We start from the raw sequence: 26,283 nt of genomic DNA on the forward strand, positions 1-26,283 counted from the left end.
CTTAGAAAAGAGCTATAATTATATTGATATACTAAAAATTGTTACATTGCATGTGGTGCTTGATCAGTAATGACTGTGGTGATTTACAAACAAAAAAACAAAACTGTTAGGAGAACCAGCGCTGCATGTGATACATGTGTGATTTTGCCAGCTGTGACTGACAGAAAAGATAATTCTGATTACAAAATTGAAAAACTACTATACAGGACAGGCAATCAATCCACTCATGACCACACCGAGGTAGGCTGGTTATGTAAGAGCTCACAATTACCCTGCTTTTATGCTTTTAGCCTTAAAGGTGAAGTGTGTAATTTCTGAAGCACTAGTGTCACCAAATGGAATTGCAAAAATAATGACCCAACCATCGGCACGATTTGATACCTGTCCCAAACTCACGCCACTGGCTGAGAGAAAGTAAGCAAACATGAACAAATGCTTCAACAAGTGCCACAGAATCACAGTGTTTAAACTTTTTGGGGAAATTAACCTAGTAATGGTTTGTTTTCCTACAAATTTAGTGATCAGATAACAAGTGTACCTGTTTAACAGATGAACAGAATTTTCTCAGTTACAAAATCAATTGAAAAACCCCAAACCTAAGACATTTAGTGGGAAAAAAATATGAACAGTTGAGACTTTTCAACACTGACAACAACAGGTAAGCACAGGTTTGCAGAAGAACTAACAAAACTTGTGTTCACTTTAAAGCCAATTGTGCCCCCTGGTGGCTGATTCCCTCATATTTTCATTTAATAAAGGTAAATATTCTAGAATCAAAATAAGCACAGCTGATCACAGTTGAGAGTCAAATGGCTTTGTGTGCTATTGAGAAGGTGATCGAGAAGCTACACCTGATTGAGTTTACAAGTCATTTTTAGGAGGGGGGTGTGATCCTTTTTCCAACTCAGTGATTCTGTTTTTTTATGCTATTATTTTTTTTCTGACATATTGGTGTTATATCTTTCACTTGGATGTTATAAGTTGTAAATACGAATAAAAGTAAATACAGCTGATTAAAACAAAAACTGTGTCCGTCTTCATTTCAGGCTGCAAAGCAACAAAATGTGATTATTTTAAAGAGGGTGATTCTTTTCTATACCCACTGTAGGATTCTTCATTTCCTATGTCATTGTAAGTGGTCAAATAAAGCCAGATTAGAAATACCCTATTAAAACTATTGTTTTTATGTATCAAAACGGCAATGTCAGACATAGAAATGGCATTTCCAAGGCACTTATTGTGTAAACATTGTGCTAACTACTAACATTTCTATTTGTCACAATACTGCTTTTAAAAAGACTTGATATGAAAATTATTCCAAGTTGTGATAACTCACATTGCTCAGCATCACTGCAGTATTCAGAAAACAATCTGACTTGATACAAAATAGTTCAGCTGAAGAATGGCTGAGTTTCCTACTGTAATATATATGTCTGTCAGTCATGTGACCGTATCCACATCTGGTTAATAGACTCCTACATTAAAACGCATTGATTTGTGTGTATTGTGATCCTAATCTATGTATCACATGGGTCAGATACCACAGGAGATCACGCTGTAGGGTGCTTGTAGTGACTTGCGGATGGATGTCTAACAGCAGCGTTTGCTGGAGGGAGGAGGCTGTCGTGTCAGTTTAAAGGACTCGTGGCTGTCAGCGTCCGTGTTCTCCAGCGGAGGGATCTGTCGACCTACACAGATATGAGAACATGAACAATTATGCCACAACCAGGTAGAAAACACTGTGTGTGCATGTTATTGCACTAGATAATATACAATGAAATACAAGTGTGTTGATGTAATTAAATGCATCTTTTCACTACACACTGATGTCAAATGTGACACAGAGGAGATGAAAATGACACATGTTAAAGTCAGCTCCGTGTCATCATCACTGATTACTAGAATAAAATGCTCCACTAAAGGAATTCCATTTACACTACACTACCGAGCAAAAGTTTGGGGTCAGTAAGAGTTTTTTCTTATGCTCAATGAGGCTACATTTATTTGATCAAAAATTCTATAAAACAGCAATATTGTGAAATATTATTGCAATTGAAAAGAACCGTTTCCTATTTGAATATATTGCAGAATGTATTTTTTGCTGTGATGCAAAGCTGAATTTTCAGCATCATTACTCCATTTTTTAGTGCCACATGATCCTTCAGAAATCATTCGAAACATTTCTTATTAAATTTTTTACAGAGAGTTTAAAAGAACAGCATTTTTTTTTTTTTAAATAGAAATATTTTGGAACATTATAAATGTCTTTATTGTCACTTTTGATCAAATTAATGCATCTTGCTGAATACAAATATTAATGTACTTAAAAAGAAAAAAAATCATACCAACTACAGGACTAAATCTTACTACATTTACATTACCTTTACATTTAAGCATTTAGAAGATGCTTTTATCCAAAACAACTTACAACTGAGGATAATAGAAGCAATCAAATCAACAAAACAGCAGTAATATCTAAGTGCTCTGACAAGTCCCGGTTAGTCTAAAGCAGTACACATAGCAAGGTGTGTGTGTGTGTGTGTGTTTTATTATTTATTTATTTTTAAATAATAAGAATAGAAATCGAACAGAGAGAGCTAGTATTAGAGGGTCAAGTTATTATTTATTATTCTTCGTATTTTTTTTTAAAGAAATAAAAAGAAAGAAAGTAGACAGAATTGAAAACGTATAGAGAACGCTACTGTTAGAGGGTCAAGTTTTTTTTTTATAATAAATAATAAGAATACAAATAGATAGAATAGAAATCGAACAGAGAGAACTAGTATTAGATGGTCAAGTTATTATTTATTATTTTTTTAAAGAAATAAAAAGAAAGCAAGTAGACAGAATAGAAAAAGAATAGAGAACGCTAGTGTTAAAGGGTCAAGATTAAAAAAAATAAATAAATAAGAAGAATAAAAATAGATAGAATAGAAATTGAACAGAGAGAGCTAGTATTAGAGGGTCAAGTTATTATATATATTTTTTTGTATTTTTTCTTTAAAATAAATAAAAAGAAAGCAAGTAGACAGAATTGAAAAAGAATAGAGAACGCTAGTGTTAGAGGGTCAAGTTTAAAAAAATAAATAAATAAATAATAAGAAAAAAATAGATAGAATAGAAATTGAACAGAGAGAGCTAGTATTAGAGGGTCAAGTTATTATTATTATTATTTTTTTTTTTAAATAAATAAAAAGAAAGCAAGTAGACAGAATTGAAAAAGAATAGAGTACGCTAGTGTTAGAGGGTCACGCTGTTTTTAATACTATAGTAGTGCAGTTATTGAGCATGAATGTGTTTTATATGTAAATTGCCATTCCCACCATATTATAAAAAAAACATGAATTTAAGTTAGTTTTATCACAATTAAAATGGTTCCTGCTTCACAGTAACAACCTCTTTACCCTGGTAAAATCACTGTAAAGCACACCCTGTAAAGCCACAAAATAAAAATACAAAAATAATTGTGACTTTTTCTCTCAAAATTCTGACCTTTTTCATCAGAAATTCAAGTTTATCTCTCACAATTCTAACCTTTTCCTCAGAATTCTGCATGTGGTCAGGTCAGGTGTTTAAAAATCCAGGGAAAAAAGAACCGCGAGATGTAAACTTTTAATTTGTGAGAAATAAGCTTCCATATTGACTCGAGAATGCTTCGTCAAATTGCTGGAAAATGAAAGTGAATAATGAAGGAGATGCTACAGTAACAAACAAAAACACTAGCAAGCACTATAAGCTGTAATGTTCGCGTTTGCTACGGTGGGCCAGATGTGGCGTGGACACTTGTGATACTTACTGATTTTCTGAAACAACTCCTCTATGTTTACTGCATTTCTGGCACTGGTCTCCATAAATATGGCTGCAATGGACTCTGCGAAATCTTTCGCCTCTTTAGTTGGAACTTCCCTAGAAAAAAACCCACTGAATATGAGTAAACAATCAGCTCACTCACAGACATCACTGAGTGTTTAGTCTGAGGAACGTGATCAACCGAGGACAGGACCGAAACAAACATCAGAGGGGTTTGTGGTAAATGAGCACTGGACTGCCTGCAAATGTCAAGTAATTATACAGACACAAAGATAGACAGCTGGGAAAATTACGAGGGAAAAGTGATTAAGCATGATTAAAAATTTCTAAATGGAACAGAGACACAGTCTCAGCAAAACTATCATTGAAGGTGCAGTTTGCGGCCATTGAGATGTTGTGAGTCTGAGTTTCTCAGAACTGAAATAATAATCTAATAATCACAACTGAAGTGAAACAGCAATCGCAAACCACCTTACTTCCACAATGTAAGGCTAAACAGGATATTTAATCAGGAAAACATCAAGCAGGACTTAATTTTATACTTTAGGAATTGAAGACATTTACATTTTATTTATTTATGAAGTTATGAACATTAGTTATGAACATTTTGATGAATTTGATCTGCTCTTAAAGTGCAATTTTGATTTCATGTTGAAATGATCACATAAGACATAAGAAATGTGACCCTGGAGCACAAAACCAGTCTTAAAGGGGTCATATGATGCGATTTCAAGTTTTCCTTTCTCTTTGGAGTGTTACAAGCTCTTGGTGCATAAAGAAGATCTGTAAAGTTGCAAAGACTAAAGTCTCAAATCCAAAGAGATATTCTACTTAAGAAAATCTGCAGGTTTTGGAAAGAAACCTAAGGGAATATAATACATTTTCAGAAAGAGGAAGAGGGTTTTATTAACCTGATATCGCCCAGATCGGTTTTATTTCCTGCTATGGCCACGACTATATCCTCCGGCCCATGTTCCTTCAGCTCCTTCACCCACTTCTTTAACATCTGGAAAGAATCCTGCAGAAACCAGACACATCACAAAACACATGGAGCTTCAAATAAGAGTTTGCTCTTCCATACATTTCATTTAAGTATCAACTTTGCTTCTCCTGAAATTCCTCAGGAGCTAAAATGAAATAGACACCAACGAATCAATAGTTGTCATCAAGTAAGAGCACAGTGCTATAAAATTGAGGGTAGCCGCTCAGATCATTTGATCACGGATAAATTTGAAGAGAAATGTTCATATTGGGATCTCTGAGGTTTGCTTTGGAAAATCTGAGCACAGTTTGAGACACTGATGTGAAATCACGGGGGTCTTTTTCAGTAACAGTTAAATCTCCATTTGATCTCATTGCTGTCTGAGAAACAACTGAAATATAAACAAGATCTCATTTGTGATTTCTCTTTAAAAAATTCTTGATTTCTCCCACAATTCTAAACAATGAGTCAATCATAATGGCACATTTCAGTGTTTTGTTAAACATGCCTTTTAAATAGAAACAACTTGAAAATGAATTGCACAAACATACTATAATGCAACTTACGAGTTTTGTGATGTCATAAACAATGACGGCCGCTGCAGAGCCCCTGTAATACATGGGAGCCAACGAATGAAACTGCAGAAAAATAACATACACTGTCAATGTTTGGAGCTTTTAAAGATTAAAAATGTTCATTCTGATGATTATATTTTAAATAAGTGAAGCATCTCTATTATTATTGCTCTTACATGGGGTTAGTGACTTCTGACAAGTTTTGCACAGGAAAACACCACTCATATTTTCTTAAAAAAAAAAAAATGTAGTTACTGTAGCATTAATGTTTTAATGAAGCATATTAGGATGCCTTGTGGTGGTTTTGGTTCAGACAGATGCAGATGTATGACGTCAAGTTCAAAATGAGACGCATATTTTCCGAGCAATCTGAACAGACACTAATATTGAACATACAGACGTGAGCACAAAGTCGCGCCAGCACTTCTCAAACTCACACACACATTTCCACCACACCCAATGAGTCACACATACAGGGAACTCTGAACTCTGTGTGTGCGTGTTGGAAATGAAATGTGATTTCTCTAAACAATAACTGTGATGTCAAATGGTCTTGCATCCTTTAATCTTGTGTTAAAGGGAGAGTTCATCCAAAAATAAACTTCTGTCATCATTTACTCACTCTCAAGATGTTTCCAATTGTAAATGACAGAATTTTCCTTTTTGAGTGAACTATTGTTGGGAATTAAAGGGCACAGAAACACTGACAGGAATCCAAACACGTTAAACATGTGTGTGTATGTGTGGATGGAAAACAGAAGCTGAATGCTATGAAATCGTGCGATGGGTTGTGTTTTTAAGCTTACAAACTATGTTCAGGTTGCATGAGATAGAAATGGATGCACGAATCTGCTCAGAGATCTTCAAATAAACACACATTTATTATGTCTCGGCGGGTGAAATAAAAATGAACAAACACACAAATGAATAAAAGTTTGACAGAAACTTTTAATTACACATTCATACACCTAAACCCCAATTTCTAAATAAATAAAACAAAATAAACTTTCTCACCCGTTCCTGCCCTGCGGTGTCCCAGATCAGAAACTTGTGAAGTTCATTTCCACAGGGGACGGTCTTAGTTAAAAAAGATGCACTGAAAAAACAGATATTATCATGATAAACATATGGTTTGATAATAATACATTTGTAAAATAATTCATAATTTAATAATATTCATATACATTCATATATATTAAAATACTATTTTTATTTTTTAAATAGTATACATTTATACACTATTTAAAATAGATGTGTAATACAGTCATCATTCAAGGAGGAAATTACATCACAGTAACCATGACCAAAATATGAAAAAAAGAAAAGAAAAAAGAAAACAGGCAATATTTTGCAACAGTTTCTGTTTTAGTGCAAACTGTGTAAAACAAAGGGCTAAAAATATTCTCTTCTCCAAGTGTAATGAGTAGCCCAACCGAGAGAAATCAGCATGTGCTGATGTAAACAAAACTGAGAGGAAACAACTGAACTGATTCTGAATCAGCTGTTCTGAACCGTTGGTTTGACTCATGAGTGAATATTTAGACACACGTTCTTCCTCCTCCACATGAGCTGACGGATGTGATTTCTTCACCTCAGTTATGTGTAAATCAAGCGTTTAGTAAACAGATGCACCTACCCTATCGTTGGACTGATGTTGTGGTCAAAGTGATCTTGAACGAATCGACACACAATACTTGATTTGCCCACACCTGTGTCCTGTGATTATGAGAAAAACAAAAGCACTGAAACATCACGAAATATCAAATATATGATATATCAATGTTTAAATGTCTTTTGTTGCCTGACATGACTTCAGATTATTATAGAGCCAGATCAGATGATGTGGACATTACGAATTTGAGATTTCATGTTTTGTTTTTTTTCGGCAGTATGTGATTTCTGAAGTATGCACATTGTACACTGTATGGAATATAAGTTTCTGTGTGGATGATATACTTTTGCTATAACACACAGTATATGACTACAGCATACTGCACAGAATACTATGTCCCACAATGCACTTAACCTGACCTTCAGTTTCTAAGTGAATAAGTGTTTTAAAGGGGTCATATGATGCGATTTCAAGTTTTCCTTTCTCTTTGGAGTGTTACAAGCTGATTGTGCATAGATAAGATCCCTGAAGTTGCAAAGACTAACGTCTGAAAACCAACTTTTGTATGCTGCATTGTTGTCAATTGGACTCATCACATTGGTTATCACCTCAGAATGCATTTTAAATCTAATTTTGCATCAAATGTCTTAACCATAGATTAATTTCAATTAATAAGTCATAAAGACCTTTAAATCACAGTTGGTGCTAAAAATCTAAATACTGTGCACACAGTGTTACATAGTGCAGACACAGTCAGAGTGGTATGGTAGCTCTTCAGTTCATAGCCAATGGTTTCTGTTTTACATTGTTTATTTTTTATTTTTTATATGCAGCACGCAGTATATACTGCGCAATATGAAGTGCGCAGGGCGCAAGAATTCCATTTTGAACACAGCCAATATCCAGCCGGCGGTGACGTCATGGCCGCAAACATTCCTAAAGAATGAATTTAAGCGAAAACACGTCCAGCTTTAGCTCCAACTCTCTCATAAAATACCCCAAGTTATTTGTGTTAACAAATCACGATGCTTCACATGACTGAAAGAGCAACTTCGTAACGGCAAAACATCTCTACGTGTTGATTATGAGAAAAGGAATCCGAAATGATCAGAGTTCCAGTCAGTGCGTTTATGTCGACGGCTCCTGAAGCGAATGAAGCCGCAGACGTAGGAATCTCAACACTCACCCCGAGCAGACAAACTTTCAGTTCCCTGATGGCCATTATAAAGCACGTTAAGGCAGCTGAAGCATTATTCTAACAGTCCCCGGTCTTGTTTTGTCGACTCTCGTCCATCACGGTCACAGCGGACAGCTCATCTGTAAAACACAATCTCTGACCATCTCTTTCTCAAATCTAACGGAAACCGACCGGAGAATTTCGGCCGAGCTGTCACTCACATCACGTGATGACATAAACCACGCCTCAAAGTGAGAGTTGTTCAAATAATAATATAACTACAATACTAATTCTAATTCCAATAATAATGATAAAATTGAGTGAGCCGAATAAATGTAACCCATTATTATTATTATTATTTGCATATGGTTTATTTGTCTTCTAATCGTTCAATTAAGTAAAAATACAAATATGTATAGACTAAAATAAAAAATATAAAGCATTTTGTAATGCATTTATAATTTATTCACATGAGCTATGCAATAAACCATAAAGTTAAACAAGTAGATATAAAAGACAAAAGCAAGGAATTAAAGTTCTGAGTGAAAATTGAATCATAAACAGGCAAGAGAATTAGTGTGTGTATATGTACATATCTATACTACTAGTACATATACATATACTAACTTGATATATATACACACAATTTTAACTGTATGTTTTATTGCATAGTTTATGTAAATACATAAATACGTATATATATATATATATATATATTTCTCCACAACAAATGGCCAAGCAAGCGCAGACACTGACAAGATACGCGATACAGAATGAGACCAAACGCGATATCAGAATATCAGTCTCCACACAGTAAACAAAATAAGCCAATATATATATATATATATGTGTGTGTGTGTATTTTTTTGTATTTGTATACTTCTATATTTTAGATTTTATTTTACAAAGAGGGCAACCTTTAGTAATATGTAAAATGCAATAATAATATAATAAACATTTACTTTAATATTTTACTGCACTTATATTCATTACCATCATCAATAAAACTTCAGACTTTAGATTTCAAGCTCTGGACTTTGTATCCAGTGGTTTTCTCTGCCTGGTAACTTCTTGTGTTAAATTAGACCACATACCTCCGTCTGTCCATAACTGTGGTAACACTAATCACAGCAGGCACTGAGGGCATCCAGCATGATCATCGCAGGATCCTTCATATTCTTTATTGCAATGAAAAATCCTCAAACTTGAATTAAGTCCAACCTATCATTTTATTTTAGATGGCAGCATTCTGTTCGCAATGATCATGAGCTACAAAAGCTTTGTTTATAATATGAAAAACTATCATTTCCAAAAGTAGATGAGCGGGTATGTATCTCTTTGAGTTATGTTCTAACTGAGAGACATTAAGTTTTTTTTTTTATACATAGGATATAGTTGACAATCAGTCTGTCAATAGCTTTGATTAGAATTATACAGTACTTCTGAAATGTAACTTGCTTGATAGCATGACAAGAAAGAAAGTGAGAAAACAAACCAAAAGCAAAATGAGGGTGGAAATGTGCTACATCTGAAAGAGATTAATAATATACAATAATCCAGTAGTACACTAGCATTCAACAAGCACTTTAGACAAAAATAATAATCACAAAATAAAGTGAAACTGACAGAATATTGGTAGTAAAAAAGGAAAAATTGGTGACAATCTAGTGCAAGTTTCCAAAATGACTATGGATCAGTGTGTCAGAACATCTGTAACAACTGTGCCAAAACTTCAGGATCAGTTGGGTGGATCTCAAAAAAACTGAATCCTCATATTTCACCCCAAATCAAATGAAAAATAATATATTTTGCAAAAAGAAAATGAGCTTTTCTTTCAATTATAAGCATCATTTTATTTATGCAACATATTTTTTTCTTTGATTCTGATCACCTACACTTATTAAAACCACCCATAATAACCCCTCAAACTTCATCAGTGATCAAAAGTATTCTTGTGCTTCACGAAATTTGTTTGAAAAAACATAACGTGGCATTACGTGAATGTACGGAAACTAATAAAAATGATACCAATTCTACACAAACGGCAATCAACTCATTCTCATTCTATAAGTGCAGATCTGCACGTTTTAGTGCAGTTACAGATTAGATGTTTATATATATTGATTATTAAATCTTGTCAATTATAATAAATGTTCAAAACCGTCTCCTTTGAATATCTTAATAGGTAAAAATACAATTTAGCTGTATTACAATGTCCCAGAGCATCTTCAAAGTAACTCCTCTGTGCACCTACACACAGTCACCTATGGCACAGTGGTTTCAGAAACACACGACTTCATTTTCACTGATTTTCACTCGGTTTGATCTTGGTTCTAGACCTGGACCCACAACAGGAGCGCTGGCAGCCCACTATGATTTCTCATCACCTTATTTCTGCACTGGCAATAGACATCCAGGATATTTCTCAAAGTAATTTCTCCTTTGGGATTTAATTATGAGCTGAACTGCATAAATAAAATGCATTTGTTAATAATAACCAATAAAGTAAATCTGCTTGTCTGAAATGATTTTGCACTGAATGTAACTTGAGCACGGATGTCACCTGTGGTTTGGAGTTTTCACACAGGTTGCAGTTAAGTGTTGTGTCATAACATCCTATTAGCGCTCAGTATTTAATGGCTTAGTTTCTTGAAATGCTTGGAAGTATTTAGGTGAATCTCAAGAAAACAGGTCACATTTCTATGAAAGCCTGTTTACGCCATGGAATAAATAAAGGTAACTGCAACTTCTTATCTTGAAACTCGAGTTTATATCTCATAATTCTGACTTTATTCCCCTCAGAATTACGAGACAAACTAGCAACTGAAAGAAACAAAGTCTGAATCGTGAGATTAAAAAGTCACAATTACCTTTTTTTATTTTATTCTGTGGTGGGGAGAAAAAAAACAGAATTGCAAAATGTAAACTCAAAATTCGGAGAAAAAATTATATTGCAAGAAAAGTCAGAATTGTTAGATGTAAACTCAGAAAAGTCCGAATTCTGAATTTATAGCTCACAATTCTGACTTCTTTTTAGTCAAAACTACAAATTGTGAGATTAAAAGTTTCAATCACATTTTTTTTATTCCGTGGAAACGGGCGTTTGTGTATTTTAACCCAAAATCGAAAGGAAAAATATGTTTGCATTAAGAAAATGAAACTTTTTTTTTTGCATTGTGACATTAATTTAATGACTATTAAGAACAATTTGCACTTAAAATTCTATAATTAAATATTTTTAAATTTAAATCGGCGTAAATGCAGTACAACAAATAGTATCATGATATATACTTTATCACGCAAATAATATATCAATATTTTTCTATATTTCCACATTTCCGTCATGAGAATGACATTTTATTTGAATTAAGGTATTGAGAATTATGTGGGAAGTGCTTAATAGTAATGTAAATAATGTTAGAATGCAAAAAAAAAAAAAATGTATAGCCTTAAAAACAGGCTTAATTTTCTTAATGTATAATATAATATAATATAATATAATATAATATAATAATACATTTCCTATTTTTTCTTTTGATTTTGGAGTAAAAATTGACCTGGACAGATGAGATTCACTGTTTTTTCTTTTTACAAACTTGGGATTTTTAAACACAAACACAAACCCCTAATACTCTTAACTATTTAGAAAAAAAGAGAATTAGCCTATCGGTTTAGACAGGGGTCAAAGGGCAGATCGAATCTGAGCACTCACAAAGATCTGATTGTGCTGCTGCAATTTCACATATAAACTTAAACCAATCAAAAGAATCCAATTTCATTCTATTGTGATGATGACCAATCAGAAATGTTTCCCATACTCGGCTCTCTTTAGACCTATTGACCTACAAATCACAGATCGCATCCGATCACATCTCGCCTCTGTCCTCTGCTGTCCAGTTTTCTCCCAGTGTAATGAACATCTCACTTCACCTTGCTGATCCTTGACCCAAGATGTCACAGTTATGTGATGAGCAAACACAAGCGCAGGTGTAGTGATGGTCAGATGGTTTACAGGTTGGCCTCCCTCTTGTCTTTGCTGGGCGATGGCTTCATGGCATCTTTTCCAGGCTTCCCATTGGCTGGGGCGGCAGCGGTTGCGGCAGTGGATTCCATGGCGACCGCTGCGGCACGTTTGATTGGCTCGTCCGCTCTAGATCGCTCTTCTGGGCTGGGCTGGGAGGGCGGGGCCTGTTCAGAAGTGGACGGGGCTGTGAGCTCCTGTTGTAGCTTGTGGCTTTGAAGGAGGCGGAGCTGAACACGCAGTTCCAATATGGCCTCCTGTTCTTCATGGATGGCCTGATTCAGATGAGTGTTTTTATTCTGCAGAGAAAGAAACGAAACGAAGACAAGGATGAGATAGATGCATAGAATTCAATTTAGGCCTAGTTTGGGCCAAATGCTAAGCAGCAAATAATTAATTAAGTAATTAGTCATTAACGGATCTGCTGTGCACATTAAAATTGGCAGAACCGACTTTTCTTTTCTATTGTGATGTATATCTGAATTAATCTATATACTTCTTGATTAAGAAAAAAAAAATGAAGGATGGCACTTGAATTTGTCCATCAGAAACTGATTGGACAAAAACTTTTCCATTACTTGAAATAAAATAAATGCTCACTAAAATAAAATAACAAAATTTTAACTAGTAGCCAAGTCAACATTTCTCATTTTAATTTAGTTTAACTTCATGTACTAAAATAACTGAACTAAAAACATATAAAATCTATACAGACATATGAAAAAAAAAATGTAACAAAATAATGAAAATGACACAAACACAATAAAATGATTTAAAAAAAAAAATTGAACAAAAATTTAAATTTAAATATAAACAACTCAAAATATTAATGAAAACTATAATATTAAAATAACACTGGTAAGTCGACTATTTTTCAGCAGTTGTAAACATGGTTAATCCATGGTTAAAGCCAGAATTACTTGTTTTATAAACCTGCAAACGTTTTTCTTGGGACAAATTTAATAATAATAATAATTTCTAATGTAGTTCACTCAATTAGACTTAAAGGGGTCATATGATGCGATTTCAATTTTTCCTTTCTCTTTGGAGTGTTACAAGCTCTTGGTGCATAAAGAAGATCTGTAAAGTTGCAAAGACTAAAGTCTCAAATCCAAAGAGATATTCTTTATAAAAGTTAAGAGTCAGCCACGCCTACCTAAAACGGCTCGTTCTAACACGCCCCCACATGTCTACGTCATGATGTGGAAATATTAGCATAATGCCGCCCAAATGTGCACGAAGAGAAAGAAGGCATGGTTTCAGGAACCGCAGTAGTGTTGATGCAGCCATGTCAGGGAGACGCTGTGTTTCAGTGCGAAAGCAAAAGCACTTTATTTGGCCTTCCGGAAGTAGATGCAATTAGGAATCATTGGTTAAGATTTATTTACAACAGAACAGCACAACCCAGATGTTCGAATTTGTGCAACACATTTTATGGACGACAGTTTTTTGAACCTAGAAGAGTACAAGGCTGGATGTGCAAAAAGGCTATTTCTAAAAAAAAAAAAAAGGTCAATTCCGACTTTGCTATGACAATCTGGCGCTTCTGAATCAGCGACTGTAAGTATGTTTTGTTATTAGTTTAAGTATTTGCTATTGACTGTTCAAATGAGGAGTTTTGCGCAGCGCAGAGTAACGTGCTGTGTGTGTGTGTGTGAGGGGAATTCACTCTCGCTCTCGCTGTCGCTGTCTGATGAATACGTTTCACTGCGTCCCTGCTGACGGCTGTATGTGTGTGTGTGTGTGTGCGTGTCATTTCAAGCAGAAAATGAAAAACAATGAGTCAAAGAAAGAAACAGTAAGATGACCCTTGCATTTTTCAGATCTGCTAAACTGTAGCCCTGTTTTGATCAATTTACTGGCAATTACACATACATTAAAGTTCAAGTGTGGAATAATGAATTATTAATTCATGTTTTTGAAAGAAGATTCTTATGCTTACCAAGGCACAACTGTTTTCAACACTGATAATAATTAGAGCTGTTTCTTAAGCAAATCAGCATATTAGAATGATTTCTGAAGAATCATGTGACCGTACTTTTGATCAACTTATTGCAGCCTTGGTGAGCAGAAAAGAAAACGTTGCTTCCCACAGAAACCATGCATTATTAAAATTAGCAATACATTTGATCATTTCACCTGTGTGTGAACTCTCACCTCTGTATATCTGCGATCTCCGCACGCAGTCGCTCAATTTCTTCTTTCTCTGTGGCGATTTGCCGGCGTAGCACCTGCTCCAGTGATATCAGCTCCTCCTGCTCTGTTAGGATCTCATTCTCCTGCAGGGGGCGGTAGAGAAACAAACCAAACATCACAGAGAGAATCATCGGCTGCATCCCAATCCACAAGTGCAGAAAACTGGAGGGCAGAATTGGAACATGCTATATGACAGAAAAAAGACCCCTCTTTCACATGCTGCTTACGTTTGCATGCCAGCATCTGCACATTATGTGTTTCTGTAGGTTCATGTGTTAAAAACAGCTGTGGCGTATACTATGCAAAGTACAGTGCCGCTTATCATTGACCAGCTGATTTGTTTATCGGTCAGAAAGCCGTTTCAGTGTCGAACCAGCATCTGAAACACAAGCGGTAGCGTCCGAGCAGGTGGCCTCCTCACCTGTGCCAGGAGAAGATTAATGACTTCCTCCTCGTTCTCAGTCATCTCCTCCTTTGAAACGTCCTCTTTAGATAGGCTGGCGATTTCCTGTGCGATTTTAGTCTCACACTCCTGCAGATTCAGAGGGACAGAGAAGAAACGACACATGAGGAGGTTTCTAGAAGTGTGGCATGATTTTAAAAAATGGGGCATAAATTAAATTTTTTATAGTTGCAAACATTTGTTTTTAGTGAGCAGTTTCTTACAGAAGGGGCCTACAATAAAGCTTTTTGTTTGTTTAGAATTTAGCATCATGCTAACCGGCTACTGTATAATCATGGCAAGAAACAAGTGAAATTGAGCAAAAAGTAAATGAATATAAACAACATATAAAATCAAAAGGGTTTTTAAAGTTTATCTTCGATTTAAAAAAAATCTAAAAATAAATCTGGTCTCATTTCATTACCAATCTTTTATAACGTTTTTTTAAGTTGTGATTTGTTCATTCATCTCTTTCTTTTTTTACTTTATTTTTAACATTGATTTTTCAATAAAATGTTTTGTATAGTTAAAGAAATACAGGGAAAAAACAAATAAATAAAACAACAGAGCAAGGGGTATACATTGTTTTTGAGGCAAGCATAGGTTTACATATACACAATCATTGATTATTAAAAAAACAAAAAAACAAAACAAAACAATAATTGATTATTGTTTACAATACAAAATATTGGAAACAGTTCTCAAAATAAAAGTTAAAGGGATAGTTCACTCAAAAATGAAAATCATCTTCCAAGCTTTATAATAGCAGTGAATGGGGGACGAGATTTTGAAACAAAATAAAGTCCATCCATCATAAGAAGTATTCCACACGGCTCCGGGGGGTTAATAAAGGTCTTCTGAAGTGAAGCGATGTGTTTGTGTAAGAAAAATATCCATATTATATAGAACCTAGGATGGCTTGAGGGTGAGCAAATCATGGAGTAATTTTCATTTCTGGGTGAACTATACCTTTAATTCTTCCACATTATATATTTTCTTAATTTCTACTAGAGGTGGGAGATATGACCAAAATCTTATTTCACGGTATGAGAAATTTTATTTCACAATAACGATATATATCTCGATATAGGTATTTTTATTTTATTTTTGTTATAAACTAAGAAAACGAAGCAAATTACAAACACAATAGATCGAATAAATATGAAATTGAATAAAGTGTATAAATAAAACACTGCATAGTCTTCACTGTATCAATCAAACATGAACTGATTCAAACGGATCCAAAAGTGATTCAGTCAAGTGCAGTGAGTGATTAACATTAATAATGACAGACAGCAGCAGGTAAATAAGGCTGCTGTGCCTTTGAGACCAACTGCACTGATAAAATATACTGATACAACTTTACGTTTATTTAACACATAGCCGACTGTGTTTACGTGAATACTCCACACGACGGGCAACTTGACATAATTGTGTGCGTATTTGACCATTCAAGCACGAAAGAGATCTGTTTTCGCAATCGCATGCTATCTGAGAGAGGGGCTTTCAGTGCACGCGCTTCGGCTGTGTGTCAGTCAGCGCGAGTAGCGGATTGAGTTCTTTTTCACTGCTTATTGCAGTTAATAACTTTATTAAACGTCGCCATGCACGTCCCAAATATGCGATCGTATGCTGTCTGAGAGAGGTGCTTTCTGAGAGCGTGTGTCAGTCAGTGCGAGCACCGCATTGAGTTATTTTTCACTGCTTATTGCTCTTAATCAAGAGTGTCTCACTCTTTATTTTCTCATTCATGCATGTTTCCTTATCACTCAAAGGTGTATATAACTAAGTAGTACTATGTTACGCAGATATATTTGCATACCACGGAACAGGTAGAACAGATAGACACTTTATGTATATACTGTATATATATATATATATATATATATATAGTCATACTGCCCAGCCCTAAATACCTCTCTGCATTTGGGTTTACAACATTCCTAATTTTCATTTGATCTAAAATGTCAGCATTATTCTTTCTGTAAGGAATTGCATTTGATTCTTCTTTCTCAGACAAACTCATTATGAAACTCATGTGTGCTGATGTGCAGTAAATCAAGGGTCAGGGGTCAGAGCTCTTGCCTGTCTCTTGGCCTCGCGGAGCTTGCGTTTCAGTGCTGTGACGATCCGCTGCACCTCCCAGAGTCTCTCCTCCTTGGACAGATCCTTCACACCGGCCTGCAGATCTCTGTGCAGACGGTTCAAGAGGAACTCCTGCAGAAAAACACATGCACACATGTAAAATCAGTAGTGATGCACTGAAATGAACTTTTTACTGAAACACCGAAACCGAAATTGAAGAAGTTTCCATTTACGGAAAGCGAAAATAATGTTATTTAATAATGAAATAATCGGTCAACTAATAATCAACATTTAAAATAAAAACTAGTTATAGAAACATTTAAATAGCATGAACTAGAATTCTGCTCCTGTTCCAATTTGTTGTTGAAATATAAACATAACATAAACAATCATGACAGATTTATTCATAACAGATTTATTCAAACATATATTTACTAAAACATCACTAACAGGTTAAGTAAAAGTATAATATGTGCCATCGGAGAAGCACTAATTAAATGACACTGTTTTGGTCAGTGATTTTGGTTCTCCAAAACCATTTCGGCTGAAACGGAAAATGCATTTTTTTTTTTTTGCTGACAATTTTTGGTTTCCGAAATTTCACTATAACTCACAAACAAGACCTCTACAAATCTCAGCTGTCCTAGAGCAAATAAGACTGTTTTTTTCCTCGTGTTTTGTCTGTTTCTCTGACTTCCCTCCTGAGAAAAAGATCGCAACCTCTCAAACTGTGTTTAGCAATCTGCAGTTAAGTCAGAGATTTCAATGAACTCAAATATTTCTCATCAAATGATCTGAGCTGCATACATTTAACAACTCTATAATCGCACTGTATGATAATTGACTCATTTGTGTCTTAGTCCTTCAACAGGTTTTTATGAGAATCATCTCTCACACAGAGCAACCTCTGAGCCATAAAATGTTCTGTTATTGTTAGTTTGTCGAAGTCATGTGACAGCAGCTATAGATTCACACAAGTCAGGACTGTTTTCGTTTTTGCTGCTCAAGAACTGTTTTTGTTTCCAGTCTCTCCTCACTCACAAAGTTTGGATTCATCTCCTGTTTTGAATAATCACAAGCATTTCCTTTTGCCTTTGACACAATAAAACAAATTATTTGCGTTTCAGTGCGGTGACGATCCGCTGCACCTCCCAGAGTCTCTCCTCCTTGGACAGATCCTTCACACCGGCCTGCAGATCTCTGTGCAGACGGTTCAAGAGGAACTCCTGCAGAAAAACACATGCACACATGTAAAATCAGTAGTGATGCACTGAAATGAACTTTTTACTGAAACACCGAAACCGAAATTGAAGAAGTTTCCATTTACGGAAAGCGAAAATAATGTTATTTAATAATGAAATAATCGGTCAACTAATAATCAACATTTAAAATAAAAACTAGTTATAGAAACATTTAAATAGCATGAACTAGAATTCTGCTCCTGTTCCAATTTGTTGTTGAAATATAAACATAACATAAACAATCATGACAGATTTATTCATAACAGATTTATTCAAACATATATTTACTAAAACATCACTAACAGGTTAAGTAAAAGTATAATATGTGCCATCGGAGAAGCACTAATTAAATGACACTGTTTTGGTCAGTGATTTTGGTTCTCCAAAACCATTTCGGCTGAAACGGAAAATGCATTTTTTTTTTTTTGCTGACAATTTTTGGTTTCCGAAATTTCACTATAACTCACAAACAAGACCTCTACAAATCTCAGCTGTCCTAGAGCAAATAAGACTGTTTTTTTCCTCGTGTTTTGTCTGTTTCTCTGACTTCCCTCCTGAGAAAAAGATCGCAACCTCTCAAACTGTGTTTAGCAATCTGCAGTTAAGTCAGAGATTTCAATGAACTCAAATATTTCTCATCAAATGATCTGAGCTGCATACATTTAACAACTCTATAATCGCACTGTATGATAATTGACTCATTTGTGTCTTAGTCCTTCAACAGGTTTTTATGAGAATCATCTCTCACACAGAGCAACCTCTGAGCCATAAAATGTTCTGTTATTGTTAGTTTGTCGAAGTCATGTGACAGCAGCTATAGATTCACACAAGTCAGGACTGTTTTCGTTTTTGCTGCTCAAGAACTGTTTTTGTTTCCAGTCTCTCCTCACTCACAAAGTTTGGATTCATCTCCTGTTTTGAATAATCACAAGCATTTCCTTTTGCCTTTGACACAATAAAACAAATTATTTTATGTAAAACATAAAACAAAACTTCTTCCATGATACAGCTTCCTCTTCCAGGTAAATCATACGATCTGGATCTCAAAATGACAAAATTGTCACGAAAATCTTAACAGTCAGTCCTAAAAAGGTGCATTATTCTTTATGCAAAATATAATTTTGTCATCTTTCTTGTAAGTTTTGGGGTGAACTGTGACCCATTAGATATGTTTGTGAGATTGACAAACTTCTTTTATTTTAAGTGTAGGGCTACAGCTGTATTGTTTCAGTTCTGTGACCCACTTGTCTGCGGATCTCCTCTTTAATGCTCTCCTGGGTCTCAGGTAGGGTCGGCATGGTGGCCATATTGGACCAACGCAGAGGATGGACAACCGGCTTCAGAACCACATCACCGAACAGCTCGCGGACGTGAGTGAAAAACACGTACAGCACACGATTCCCAATCTACAAACCAGAAAGAACAAAGGACTGATTTTTTGTCATACAGGAATATACAGCCATGGTGAACATTTAAAAAAAAAAAGACAGAACCACTGTTTATGGAAGGTAAATTTATTGTTATTGCCCAATCATGCTACCCCCTCTTCTCCACGTCATTTGCAGTCCTCTCTCAAATAAAAATGACCCCAAACAAAGATCTCATTAGCAGTATGAGGGCACCTCTATCCTCCATGTGTCCTGAGAGACTATAAAGTAGAACAGCCTTCAGCTGAACAGAGCAGAAAAATGTGTCCAAAACCATCTACTGTAAAACTATTAACGACGATTAGCAAGTTTGCAACATTTTACTATACTAAACTACTCGTACAGAATAAAATCTTTACTGTGTACATCAATCCAGGGTACAAAATTAACTTTTTGTATTGCACATGGAAAAAGGGCCATTATTGTTCATAATATTTAAAAAAGATTATGAAGTGATACAAGAAACTTGAAATCCAGTAATTAAAACAACAACAATAATAACAATAATAATTAGTGATAATGTAAAATAATTTTTGCTAATATTTGGCGGGAAAGATAGCTTTAATTTTATTAAAAACATTTCATATGGGTGAGAATGTAATCAAATCAACCTATGTTAAGAAATGTTCTTCTAATAAATAAATAAAAGCATTTATTATTAATAAATTATATATAATGTGTTGAATTTACAAAATATTGCAAATGGAAAAACACCCAATATCATTCACAATATTTACTCAGCTAAAGCTAATCTGTTTTAATGTGAGAAGAAAGAGTTTGTGGAGTGATAAAACATGAAACGCTGTGTTTAAATAATAACAAAAATAATAATAAATGAGCATTGCTAATTTTCTGAAAATTCATATTAAGAACAAAAAAACAAGGGATTTTATTAAATAATCTGATTAATCTGATTGCAAATCAGTGATAAATGTTCTTCTACAGGCCTAAAATATTCAATAAAAATATTTCTATATAAATGTCAATGTATAAATTATTGCTATATTTTGGTATATTTTATAATAGTGGTAATAGTGGTATATTTTATAATAATTTAATTTTTTATACAAATTTATTAAAATCCTACAATGATTTAGCATAATGAATTGAAAGAGAAGAATTTATTAATGTAGCATGTTCATTAAAAAAAAAAAAAAACATTTTCAGACCTGCCAATACAACTGTAGAATAAGGCATATCGCATCAAGCAAACATCACCTGTAGATTATAAACTCACCTGTACGGTTGGATTGAGCACAATAGAGATGTTCTGGATGTTCATCTTGGTGTCAGTCTCGCGGGCGATGACGTGGTCCATGTGAGTGATGAGCCAGGCCAGGAGGAGTCTGCTCCCCGCGGGAAGCTGCAAGGAACATTTGATTTGGACTTTTACGTGCAGACAAAAGAAAAGCTGGCAAGGTGCATGTCTTCGTTGTTCATTCAGATATTTGTAACACTCAGGCATGCAGTGTGAGCACTTTTGAGATAGACCTAAGCATGTGACTTCATTTGAGTGGTCTTGCATTGTATTAAACATCATAAATGGAAAATGGACTAAAATTCTATCAAAAGTGGAACACATTTCATTACACCAAATACACAAAATAATGTTCTTTTTAGCAACGTCATATGACCCCTTTAAATACTTTTAAACTGCTTTAAAAGTCTACATTTGGACACAGATGTGAAAACACATTGAGATTACAGATGTTAAGATTTGCTTCGCACATTTGTTCACTTTTATATATACACTGCTGATGATTTTTTTTTTTTTTTGAAAGAAAGAAATGAACAGTTTTATTCAGCAAGGTTATTTTAAATTGATCAAAAATTACAGTAAAAATATTTATAATGTCACAAAAGATCTATATTTCAAGTAAATTATCTTTTAAACTTTATTCATCAAAGAATCTGGTTTCCACAAAAAATATTAAGCAGCACAACTGATGCCTTCTGAAAATTCAGCTTTGCTTCACAGGAATAATTTACATTTTAAAATCTATTCCAATAGAAAATAGTTATTTTAAATTGTAATAATATTTTACAAAATTACTATATTGTATTTTTGATCAAATAATCACAGCCTTGGTGAGCATAAGAGACTTCTTTCAAAACATTAAGAAAATCTTACAACCCCAAATGTTTGAACTGTACTATAAATAATGAATTTTTAAAATATATTTGTTATAATGTTATAATTATAAAAATTGGTGGTATTGATGAATACTGATGGAGTATTCATCAGTCACTTTGTCTGGTGGGAGAAAAATAAAAATGTTACACCCTGGCAATAGAGTGCTATCCTAAATTGAAATGAGCTTAAAGGAATATTCTGGGTGATTTTTAGCTTAATGTTAATGGCATACTGTTGATAATTTGACTTCTCCCTCACAGTTTATAAGAGAATTTCACAAATAACATGTACAAGAACTTTTTATTTGTAATAATTTAGGTTACTAATAAAATAATTATTAATAATTAATATTAGGTCAGTGCATTACTGAAAATGATTGTGTGCAATAATAGAAAACAACCCAGAATATTCCTTTAAATAAACATAAACATGAGATTTTATTTCACAGGGTCGTACCGGAGACACGATAGATGCCTTCACATTTCATGCCGTAGCTCTCGATGTAATCCACACACTCTCTGAAGATGGCCGGGAGCTGTATCCCATCATACAACGCCGTTCTCCTCACCGCTTCGGCAAAAGGCGCTCCGAAGATCGGCCGGAACGTCGTCGACGCCACCTCTGTGATGACAGGTTCGGGCTCGGCGCTGGGCTTTTTCTTCTTTTTCTTCTCTTTCCACTGTTTCACAACGTCCGCTGCCGTCAGGTCTTTGGACTTCTTGTCCTTGGCCTTCTCCTCTTTAAGCCCCTTTTCCTTCACTTTGAAGTCCTTTTCTTTCTTCTTGGAGAAACTGGGCTTCTTGAAGACGTGGATGCCCTTGGAGCGCTTCATCTTAGACGGGCTCTCAGCCTCATCGGCAGAACTGTCCTCCTGGAACGCAGCGTATCCCTCGGCTAAAGGGAGAAGTGATAAAAAAGAAGAGATAAGGTGACGAGAAGAGAAGAGAAGAGAAGAGAAGAGAAGCAACCTTCTTCCAATACCTGATGCTAAACAGAAACCATCCTATTAACGGCTGTGCAAAATTTACTGTCCCACTGTCTGTGTCTCTGAACATTAGGTGAGACTGTGAGGAGCAGAATGAAACGAGAGCGATAGAAAGACACTGAAAACTGCTCTAAAGAGGTCAGCTTACAATTTAGCAATATCCCCCTGTGCCAGCTCTTTTTTTAGTGATCCATTTCCCTGTCCTGACACTGCCTTCACCCTGATGCGGCTCACAAACACGGCTCTGACCCCATCAGCCAGTATTCATGACTGGCCCCTCCTCAGTCACTATAACACACCTACAGGGATGGACAAGGTGTGTCTTTAAAAGCTCCATCACTTCCTGCTTGTGTGCAATAGGCTGCTGAAGGGCGGCTAAATATAGCGGCAGGAAAACAACTAATTCAACTCTGAGGCTGCACAGAAACTGGAACATCTGCACACTGAGGGCAGAAGTCCATACTATCAACTAGAGCTGGGCTATATAGCTACAAAAATGATATCTCACTAGTCTTTTGATGCTATTTCATATATAAAGTACCATTCAAAAGTTTGGCGTTGGTAAATTCTTTTTTTTATGTTTTTGGAAGTCTCTTATACTCATCAAGGCTGCATTTGTTTGATCAAAAATACAGTAAAAACTGTAATATTGTGAAAAATTATTACAATTTAAAAATGACTGCCTTATATATATATATATAATTCCTGTGATGCAAAGCTGAATTTTCAGCATCATTACTCCAAAAGAAAAACTGACCCCAAATTTTTGAAAGGTAGTGTCGGTCAATCATATAAATATATATTGCAAACTTGGGTCAAACTAATTTCTGTACATAAAAGATTCAAGGATATCTTGTGCAAAGATCTACAGTGGCTCTCTAAAAGGAATGTAGGAAAAAAAATTATAAATATTTAAATCAAGAGAAGCTCAAATGCTACAGGATTCAAACTGAACAAATGTCTTTGTTAAATGTTTTGCATGAAACAGGATTATTATAGTTAATAAAAAAATAAAAACAGAAAAATGTTACTTGTAATAGAATACATTTTAACTGAAATAAAATAAAATGTAAACTTATTTTATTTCAGCTGGTTGCCAGGGCACTTGAATTCATGTACTAAATTCATGTATTAAAAACTAACTTATAGTTACACATATTTTATAGTTTACATATTAAAAAAAAAAAGTTACAAAAATTAAAGAAAAAACAACAACAACTAGATTACTAAAACTTTAACTAAAATTAAAATAAAAACAGAAAACATAAAAAAAAAATTAAAACAATTAATAAGAACTATAATAGTATCTCAATGATACCAAAATAACATAAATGGCATGAAAAGTGCTCCTGTGGTTTCTTTATTTACAATGAATGTCACTTGCGTTATATCTTGTGATCTAATGCAACAACATCCAAGTCTTTATTTAGATGCAAGTATCAGTATAAGGGCATTGTTGAGTGTAAATACACAGCGTGTGAGTGAGTTTATCTTACTGCGTTTCTCCTTCTTCTTAAACTTGTTCTTCTTCTTGTTGTGCTCCTTTTCGTCATCGGACACCACGTCGGGCGGCTCATGGTGATGTCCGTCGTGAGGGGGTGAGGGGTCGCCTGTTTTATTTCAGGGAATTTTTTGTTTACTCATTGCACATAAAAATGTTTTGGTTTTAGTAAACTACAGTAACACTGACTGGTAAATCCAAAGTCTGCTCATGACATGAAGTTACACAATCATATTCTGTCTTGACATGAAGAGCATGAAAAATGTAACGTCCAATTTAAGTATTCAATTATTGTTTTTTGCTCAAAGCCTCCTCTCATCTTGATAAAACTGCATGACAATAAAATGTATTAAGAGCATCTGGTAGTAATGTTCAATGTGTTTCTTCACCGCATTTGGCCAAACAGTTTTCAGAAATTCATGACAGCTGTGGTAGGAGACAAGGACTCTGTGTATTATAACAAATTCCTGGAAACATATGAATGTTACTGTTTCAATTTTGAAACATTTAGTTTCTTTCTTTGTTGGATTTATACGATACCACAGCAAGAACATTATTTCGGTAGACTGTAAATGCTCTTTAAATTAGTTTCTGATCTTAAAAAAAACACACAAAAAAACACACACAAATACTCATTTGTTTTTCTTGACTTCTGTTGTTTTCATACTGACCATCATGTACCATCTTTGAGGGGAAATCAGTGGTGGTTCTAAACATTTCCAAAGGCAAAAAAAAAAAGAAAAAAAAAAGAGTACAACTTGACAGTGATCATCATGCATTTCTATTGTATGGATTAGAGCAGCTCTGACATTTTCATAATAACCTATTTTGTGTTCTACAGGTAAAGGTTACACGAGTTTGGAGTGACATGAGGGTAGATAGATGATGACAGAATCGACTGTGAATGATGGATTTGACCTAAAATACCCTTAAAGGAATAGTTGCATTAAAATGTGCTGAAACAGGTCAGAACATATTTGGAGAATTTTAGCATTATGTCACCAATGGAGCCACTGCAGTGAATGGGTGCCGTCAGAATGAGAGTCCAAACAGCTGATAAAAGCATCACAATAATCAACAAGAAATCCACACCACTCCAGTCCATCAGTTAAAGTCTGGTGAAGAGAAAAGCTGTGCGTTTGTAAGAAACAAATCCATTATTTCGGTCTGATGGACACCCATGTTTGAATTTTTAGAGTTTCATTATACCATTATGTAGTAAATTTAGTTTTTTCCTCATGGGGACTATTGGCTGGTTTCAGAGTTTACTTTCCTTACAGAGACATTTTGTCCTCACAATAAAGGCAACACCCACACACATATACTCACACAAATAAATTTGAAAGATTTTACAGATAAAATCTGAATACTTTTTTTCTTCTTTTGAATTCCCCTTTTGTGGATCCAGGATTTGGAACAGCGAGTTAATTGGTTTTCTTGACCTTTTTTTGTGGTAGATTCTATCTGAACCATTTTCTTGGAAGAATTGTGCTTGGTGTGAGACTTTAACTGCTTAACTTGCAGACATTCGTCCAAACAGCTGATAAAAGCATCACAATAATCAACAAGAAATCCACACCACTCCAGTCCATCAGTTATGGTGAAGAGAAAAGCTGTGCGTTTGTAAGAAACAAATCCATTATTTCGGTCTGATGGACACCCATGTTTGAATTTTTAGAGTTTCATTATACCATTATGTAGTAAATTTAGTTTTTTCCTCATGGGGACTATTGGCTGGTTTCAGAGTTTACTTTCCTTACAGAGACATTTTGTCCTCACAATAAAGGCAACACCTGACCCACACACATATACTCACACAAATAAATTTGAAAGATTTTACCGATAAAATCTGAATACTTTTTTTCTTCTTTTGAATTCCCCTTTTGTGGATCCAGGATTTGGAACAGCGAGTTAATTGGTTTTCTTGACCTTTCAGAGACATTTTGTCCTCACAATAAAGGCAACACCCACACACATATACTCACACAAATAAATTTGAAAGATTTTACAGATAAAATCTGAATACTTTTTTTCTTCTTTTGAATTCCCCTTTTGTGGATCCAGGATTTGGAACAGCGAGTTAATTGGTTTTCTT

The 26,283-nt window shown here is 34.7% G+C and overlaps 1 protein-coding gene and 1 pseudogene across 1 annotated transcript; both read right to left on the reverse strand.

The window, feature by feature from the left end:
* Window positions 1-927: 927 nt before the first annotated feature.
* LOC107729989 (ras-related protein Rab-31) lies at window positions 928-8,360 on the reverse strand. The gene is made up of 7 exons (XM_016540731.1): window positions 8,166-8,360; window positions 7,004-7,083; window positions 6,382-6,463; window positions 5,359-5,430; window positions 4,722-4,828; window positions 3,797-3,906; window positions 928-1,688 (listed from the first exon to the last, which is right to left on the reverse strand). Exons 1-7 carry the CDS (start codon window positions 8,199-8,201, stop codon window positions 1,591-1,593), a joined length of 585 nt encoding a protein of 194 aa, XP_016396217.1. The 5' UTR covers window positions 8,202-8,360; the 3' UTR covers window positions 928-1,590.
* A 3,804-nt stretch (window positions 8,361-12,164) lies between these two features.
* Window positions 12,165-24,301, reverse strand: LOC107729962 (ralA-binding protein 1-A-like; annotated as a pseudogene).
* Window positions 24,302-26,283: the final 1,982 nt, after the last annotated feature.

The sequence above is a fragment of the Sinocyclocheilus rhinocerous genome, unplaced genomic scaffold (assembly GCF_001515625.1).
Source record: "Sinocyclocheilus rhinocerous isolate Xijiao unplaced genomic scaffold, SAMN03320098_v1.1 scaffold638, whole genome shotgun sequence".
Lineage (NCBI taxonomy): Eukaryota > Metazoa > Chordata > Actinopteri > Cypriniformes > Cyprinidae > Sinocyclocheilus > Sinocyclocheilus rhinocerous.

Coding starts and splice junctions, on each gene's coding strand:
- LOC107729989 (XM_016540731.1), bottom strand. CDS start 8,201: ATGGCCATCAGGGAACTGAAAGTTTGTCTGCTCGGG. Junction 7,084..8,165: donor TGAAAGTTTGTCTGCTCGGG/GTGAGTGTTGAG, acceptor TCATAATCACAG/GACACAGGTGTGGGCAAATC. Junction 6,464..7,003: donor AACATCAGTCCAACGATAGG/GTAGGTGCATCT, acceptor CTGTTTTTTCAG/TGCATCTTTTTTAACTAAGA.